General features: G+C 49.7%; 1 protein-coding gene across 2 annotated transcripts in view; it reads right to left on the bottom strand.

Annotated features, from left to right (window-relative positions):
• Nucleotides 1-915: 915 nt before the first annotated feature.
• The window catches only part of micall2a (mical-like 2a), a 128,809-nt gene continuing 122,489 nt past the window's right edge, over nucleotides 916-7,235 (bottom strand). For both annotated transcript variants that reach the window (XM_038820427.1, XM_038820428.1), the window contains exons 14-15: nucleotides 2,363-2,409; nucleotides 916-2,083 (exon numbers count right to left, since the gene is read on the bottom strand). In XM_038820427.1, coding sequence (XP_038676355.1) covers nucleotides 1,986-2,083; nucleotides 2,363-2,409 — 145 coding nt within the window. In that variant the 3' untranslated portion in view covers nucleotides 916-1,985. The remainder of the gene's footprint in view (nucleotides 2,084-2,362; nucleotides 2,410-7,235) is intronic.

The following is a 7,235-nucleotide window of genomic DNA, read 5'->3' as shown; positions in this document are numbered from 1 at the left end:
AGCCAAACTCACAAATAGATTCATTTCCTGGAACTCCAAGTTGGCTCAAGAGGCTTGTAAACAAAAGTTGCTGTTAATTTTGATTCAGTGAAATGCAGTTGGAAAGATTGGGAGGAAAGAATGATGCAGTATGTGTAAGCATGGAGCAAAACTCCTCAGAAATGTCACATATTTGTGAACATGGAGACTCAGCCTGGAATTTGAGCTGGCCTCAAGTGTAAATATAATTGCAACAGAAATAGCCCACGCGTCAGTGATAGTTAATAAATAAATCTATTCATTTTAAACAATATCAGGACATAGGAAAAATGTTATAAAAGAACCTTTTAAAAATAGAAGTCGTGCCACAGATTTGAAATAATCTTTATTTCCAGTAGAATACATTCATGAAAACATTTTCCAATAATGAAGTCTATTATATTTAACATGCCACAGTGCCTCACTGCTTTGGTGTTCTTACCCATCACGAGGTATGTACTAAGCATCTACCAAAACGTAGGCCAGGCCTCAAGGATAATCTGTGCCAATGGGATAGATGATCCAGCCCTATTGCCTTTTACATTTGCTCTGTCACCATAATTTCAGCCCCCCACTCACCCCATTCCACATCTCCCGCTGCCCCGCCACCCTCCACATATACCTAACTCTTAGTTTTGGGTCACAGCTGAGGGGTACGCAATTGGGGGGGGGGGGGGGGGGGGTTGAGCCAGTTCACATCCTTCCACAGTCTCGCCCCTCCTTATCTCTGAACCTTCCTCCAACCCTCTGAATTCTGTGTTTCTCCATCTTAAGCCTCTTTGTTCATCCCCACTTCCTTTACCCAGTCATTGGTGCTCCAGACAGTTTTGAGATGCAAAAGAAAATCTGAACAGAATCAATTAAATTCCACCACATTAAGAAACCCAGAATCTGAAATAATTCATCAATTGGATCCAAAGTCCCTCCTTTATTCGATACAGGCACCCGAAGATATCTTCAGAGCCATTCATGTGATCCCTGACAAATTCGTACCAAGGCAATGTGTGCAAAACTGCTAATATGAGGAGCTCATGTCCCATTGTCACAAGTAGTGGTTTAAAAGGATGGCTACACTTATTTGCCAATTATAGACTGCCAAAGTCAGAGGTGATGGAGTACATCTCAACTCTGTCCACTTGACAGACGAGAGTACATACTACAGGCGATTTGGAGTAGAGCAAGTGGGAGAAAGCATTGGGCGTACGGCGTCAACTGAGGAAACATGGATCCCACTCATTTAGTTACATTACTGAGCACTTATCCTTTCACTCTTAGAAACTTAGTGTCCTTGGGTGTCCCTTGCCATCTCTTTAGATAGAGACAGAACATTAACATGGGTCTGCTTCATCGGGAACAACTCCCAGCTGGTGTACACATTCTGGACTTCCTTTGCTCCAACTTGGGCAATGCTGCCTTCAGTAACATAGGCTCTAAGTTCTGGAATTCACTCCCTAAACATCTCCATCCTTCTCTGTTCCTTAAAGCTGACCACTCTGAACAATGTTTCGATCGCTTGTCCTCGCACCTCCTCACGTGCCTCGGTGTCAGTTTTTATCTGATAATGTCCCTGTGAAGTACTGTGGAAACTTTTACAATGCTATATAAACGCAAATTGTTGAGGCATCATTGAATAACCTCACCACATCTCTATGAACAGGCAAAATCTATGACCCAAACATGTCTTGGAATGTTTCGAAGTCTTATGAAGCTAATCAGCAGAGGAGTGGATTTTCTTTCCATTGGCTCTTTCATGCCACAGTGTTCCATAGCAACAGGGAAATATCCTGCCACACAGGCCCAGAACAAAGAGTTTCTTTTACTCAGAGAGCAAGGCTAATGCCACACAGGCATTTGAGAGTTACTTTTGATTACAGCTGGCCTTGCAACAGTAGCAGCGTCAGTCAATAGTAGCTTGGCACGGAGAAATGAGTCACGGGTATATGGTACATTCTGAAGACACCAAAACACTATTCCTTTCCCTTTGGTTTGCCGCCAAATCCTTTCAGGAACTTGAATCGAAATTTGCTTTTCTTCTTCAAGTCCGGTTCTGTCTCCTTGCCGACGTCTGTCAAAGAGGGAAGAGGCAGAGGGGAGCAAGGTGGAGGAAAATGACGGAGGGGGAGAAGAAGATGAAAGAGAAAAGGGGGATGGAAAAACCACAGGGGTTTCAAGAAGCAAGGAGAATAAAAAAAATTAAAGTAGGAGGGTGGGATGGGAAGGAAGGAGGGGAAGAAGAGGTGTGTGTGAAAAGCGGGCAAGAAATAGTAAGGAGAAAGAGTACTGAAACTTAGTATTTGTCATATTAAAAAAACACAAGGGTCATTTAAAAGATTTTATTCCTTACCCATCCTTTCAATCATGGCTGCCATAACCAGATCTTCTTCCATTTCTCTGTAAAGAGAGAATGCGTCACAGAGTTATTTTCCTCAACGTTACGCAATCTCTTTGTCAAAGTGGTAGATCTGCCCCAGGTGCCAGTTTCCTCGAAACACACCCTCACTCATTGTTCAATGGACGGTTTCCGTGAATGTTTGCACCATCAGAAATTGAGAAAGAGGCTGAATGATATCAGAATCAAAAGGTAAAGCTGATGAAGGAGGGCAAGTACACTCCTCCAGACCACCACACAAGGCAATGATCAGCAACGTCCATGGGTGCTGCCCTCGCTTCCATCACATTGGCAAGAACAACTGTCAGTGAGGATCCTCCCAACAATTCCTGCTAAAGACTGAAACACTGCATTTGGTCTGTTAAAAATTATCGTGAAAACATGCATATCATGTGTTTAGTTGTGTGTTTGGCCAACTCTGTATAATTTACCATCAGAGAATAAATTAAAATTAATATGGAAAAGAAATACTGCTGATTAGAACCTGTCACTTAGACTGTCCCCACCACCATCCTGGAAGGAGGTACCTGGCTTCCACTCAGTGCCATCCTTTCTATGCCTCACGACATACATAGAAAGATGCATGCAGACAAGTGTGCACAGATAGACAGCCAGCTGGACACAGACAAACAGGCATCCATGCGCAGACAGGCACTGATGCACAGACACTCATGCGCAGACAGGCACTGATGCACAGACACTCATGCGCAGACAGGCGCTGATGCACAGACACTCATGCGCAGACAGGCGCTGATGCACAGACACCCATGCGCAGACAGGCGCTGATGCACAGACACTCATGCGCAGACAGGCACTGAAGCACAGACACTCATGCGCAGACAGACGCTGATGCACAGACACCCATGTGCAGACAGGTGCCCGCGCACAGACACTCATGCGCAGAAAGGCGCTGATGCATAGACACTCATGCACAGACAGGCGCTGATGCATAGACACTCATGCGCAGACAGGCACTGATGCACAGACACTCATGCACAGACAGGCGCTGATGCACAGACACTCATGCACAGACAGGCGCTGATGCACAGACACTCATGCACAGACAGGCACTGAAGCACAGACACTCATGCGCAGACAGGCACTGATGCACAGACACTCATGCACAGACAGGTGGCATAAGATAAGACCATAAGACATAGGAGCAGAATTAGGCACTCGGTTACTGAGTTAGAGCCTTATACAGCCTCAGAAGTACATCCCTGGTTTAGTATTCTCACCCTCTCAACAATAATGCTAACATTGCATTTGCCTTCTTAACTGCTGACTGAACCTGCACATTAACCTTTGGAGAATCGTGAACAAGGACTCCCAAGTCCCTTTGTGCTTCTGATTTCCTAAGCACCTTCCCATTTAGTAAATAGTCTATGCCTCCATTTCTCCTTCCAAAGTGCATAACCTCACACTTTTCCACATTGTATTCCATCTGCCACTCTTTGCCCACTCTCCCAGCCTAAGTCCTTCTGAAGCCCGTCTGCTTCCTCAATAGTACCTGCCCCTCTACACATCTTTGTATCATCTGCAAACTTAGCAACAGTGCCTTCAGTTCCTTCCTCCAGATTATTAATGTATATTGTGAAAAGTTGTGGTCCCAGCACTGATCCCTGAGGTACACCATTAGTCATTGGCTGCCATCCTGAAAAAGACTCCTTTAACCCTACTCTCTGCCTTCTGCCAGTCAGTCAGTCCTCTATCCATGCCAGGACCTTACCCTGAACACCATGGGCTCTTAACGTATTTAACAGTCTCCTATGCGGCACCTTGTCAAAGGCCTCTGGAAATCTAAATAATTCACGTCCATTGGTTCTCCTTTGTCTAACCTCCTTGTTACTTCCTCAAAGAACTGAAACAGGTTTGTCAGACATGACCTTCCCTTGACAAAACCGTGCTGACTCAGTCCTATTTTATCATGCACTTCCAAGTACTCCGCAATCTCATCTTTAATAATGGATTCTAAAATCTTACCGATGACCAAAGTCAGGCTAACTGGCCTTTAATGTCACGACTTCTGCCTCCCTCCCTTCTTAAACAGCGGTGTTACATTAGCCACTTTCCAGTCCTCTGGGAGGCTTCCTGCCTCCCGTGATTTCTGAAAGATCATCACCAATGCCTCCACAATCTCCTCAGCTATCTCTTTTAGAACCCTGGGGTGTAGTCCATCCGGTCCAGGGGAGTTTTCTACCTTCAGACCTTTCAGTTTCCCCAGAACCATCTCCTTAGTAATGGTCATCTCCACACACTGACAGGCGTCCCCATACACTGACAGGCGTCCCCATACACTGACAGGCGTCCCCACACACTGACAGGCGTCCCCACACACTGACAGGCGTCCCCACACACTGACAGGCGTCCCCACACACTGACAGGCGTCCCCACACACTGACAGGCGTCCCCACACACTGACAGGCTTCCCCACACACTGACAGGCGTCCCCACACACTGACAGGCGTCCCCACACACTGACAGGCTTCCCCACACACTGACAGGCGTCCCCACACACTGACAGGCTTCCCCACACACTGACAGGCGTCCCCACACACTGACAGGCGTCCCCACATACTGACAGGCATCCCCACACACTGACAGGCGTCCCCACACACTGACAGCCTTCCCCACACACTGACAGGCTTCCCCACACACTGATAGGCGTCCCCACACACTGACAGGCCTACCCACACACTGACAGGCGTCCCCACACACTGACAGGCCTCCCCACACACTGACAGGCCTCCCCACACACTGACAGGCCTCCCCACACACTGACAGGCCTCCCCACACACTGACAGGCGTCCCCACACACTGACAGGCTTCCCCACACACTGACAGGCGTCCCCACACACTGACAGGTGTCCCCACACACTGACAGGTGTTCGCACACACTGGCAGACATTCCCACACACTGACAGGCCTCCCCACACACTGACAGGCCTCCCCACACACTGACAGGCGTCCCCACACACTGACAGGCTTCCCCACACACTGACAGACATTCCCACACACTGACAGGCGTTCCCACGCACTGACAGGCGTTCCCATGCACTGACAGGCATCCCCACGCACTGACAGGCATTCCCACACACTGACAGGCGTCCCCATGCACTGACAGGCGTCCCCACGCACTGACAGGCGTGTGCAGACAGACACAGGTATGTGCACAGATACTGGACAGGTGCTGCAATGGCAGACAATGGGCGAGAATCATAAAGGCTGCCGTGGGACAGGCCGTGACCCACGGCAGCCTTCACGCCCACTTCCGGGGCTGATTCTCCCCCCCCCCCCCCCCCCAGGCAGGGCTAGGAGCGCGGCCCCGTGCGTCACGGCGGCGCGGCCTTGACGACGATCGTCAAGGCCGCACGTCAAGCGTCACGGCGGCTGACGCGGCCGATGACGTCGGCTGCACGTGCGCAGGTTGGACAACGGCAACCCGCGCATGCGCAGTTGGCGTCTTTTCCCTCAGCCGCCCCGCAAGACGTGGTGGCTTGATCTTGCGGGACGGCGGAGGGAAAAGAGTGCGTCCATTATGGACACATAGCCCATGATCGGTTATGCCCCCCTTGGCACAGCCGTGGTACGGCCGTGCCAATCGGGTCCCCAGATGTACCAAACGGGCATCTGGCGCCCGTTTCACAACGGCAGCGAGCAGGTGTGTTTGTTGCAGTGTTGAAACGGGCGTGAAGGCCCGGCCGCTCGGCCCATCGGCCTCGGAGAATCGCCGTTTGCCATAAAAAACGGCGAGAAGCAATTCGTGGCGTGGGTCGGGCGTGGGGGGCGGGGGGGGGGGGGGGGGGGAGAATAGCGGGAGGGCGTGAAAAATGTTGGGAGGCCCTCCCGCTATTCTCCCAACCGGCGTGGGGGGCGGAGAATCGCGCCTAACATATCTTATTGTAAGGTATTTCTCGGATTGTTAAAGAAGATAATATAAAATATTCCTTTAGCCTTTACCTCTCATGCCCGCTGAGCCACCCGCACACATTCCCATTAAAACAAACCCATGCAACCTCATACCCTGTACCCACCCCAAAACCCCTCAAACCCACCATGCCAACCGATGCCCACAGAAGCACCCTCGGTGGCCCATTATAGACCCAATGCCAACTTAATCCCAACTCATGCCATTTCATACCTCCACCCACCAACCATTGCCCATACACCCACCATGCCAACTCACCCAGTATCGGCAATGGATGGAACTCAGGACCCATGCAGAGATTGGATTAAAATAAAATTCTATAAAGCAAAGTTCTAAGTATCTACAGCAGACTTCACTAGATAGAAACATTTCATCCATAAAAAGCTATTTACCATAATTACATTCCTTCAACTACATAAAGCCTTATAACCGAACCATTCCCCTCAAGAGCACAATCTTTCATACAATAATGCAGACGTTTATCAAGGGCACCTGGCTTCTCAGAGCAATAGAATCAAAACATTACTACAGGCTGAAGGAGGCCATTTGGCCCATCGGGTCTGCACCGATCTCCAAGACAGCACCCTACCTAGACCCACTCTCCCGCCCTATCCCGATAACCACATAACCCCACCAAACTGGAACATCTTTGGACTCTGGGGGGAAACCGGAGCACCTGGAGGAAACCCACGCAGACACGGAGAGAATGTGCAACCTCCACACAGTCACCTGAGGCCGGAATTGAACCTGGGTCCCTGGCGCTGTGAGGCAGCAGTGCTGACCACTGTGGCACCATGCTGCCCTCCTGCCTTCTCCCAAAGTACACCTGACCTCCCGCTGAGGTGTCCCAAGATCTGATCCAAAGAAGTACCATGAGAAACGCTGGGTATTCAAACAAAT

The sequence above is a fragment of the Scyliorhinus canicula genome, chromosome 15 (genome assembly GCF_902713615.1).
Source record: "Scyliorhinus canicula chromosome 15, sScyCan1.1, whole genome shotgun sequence".
Lineage (NCBI taxonomy): Eukaryota > Metazoa > Chordata > Chondrichthyes > Carcharhiniformes > Scyliorhinidae > Scyliorhinus > Scyliorhinus canicula.
The sequence above is the reverse complement of the archived record's forward strand: the minus strand, read 5'-3'. Positions and strand labels throughout refer to the sequence as shown.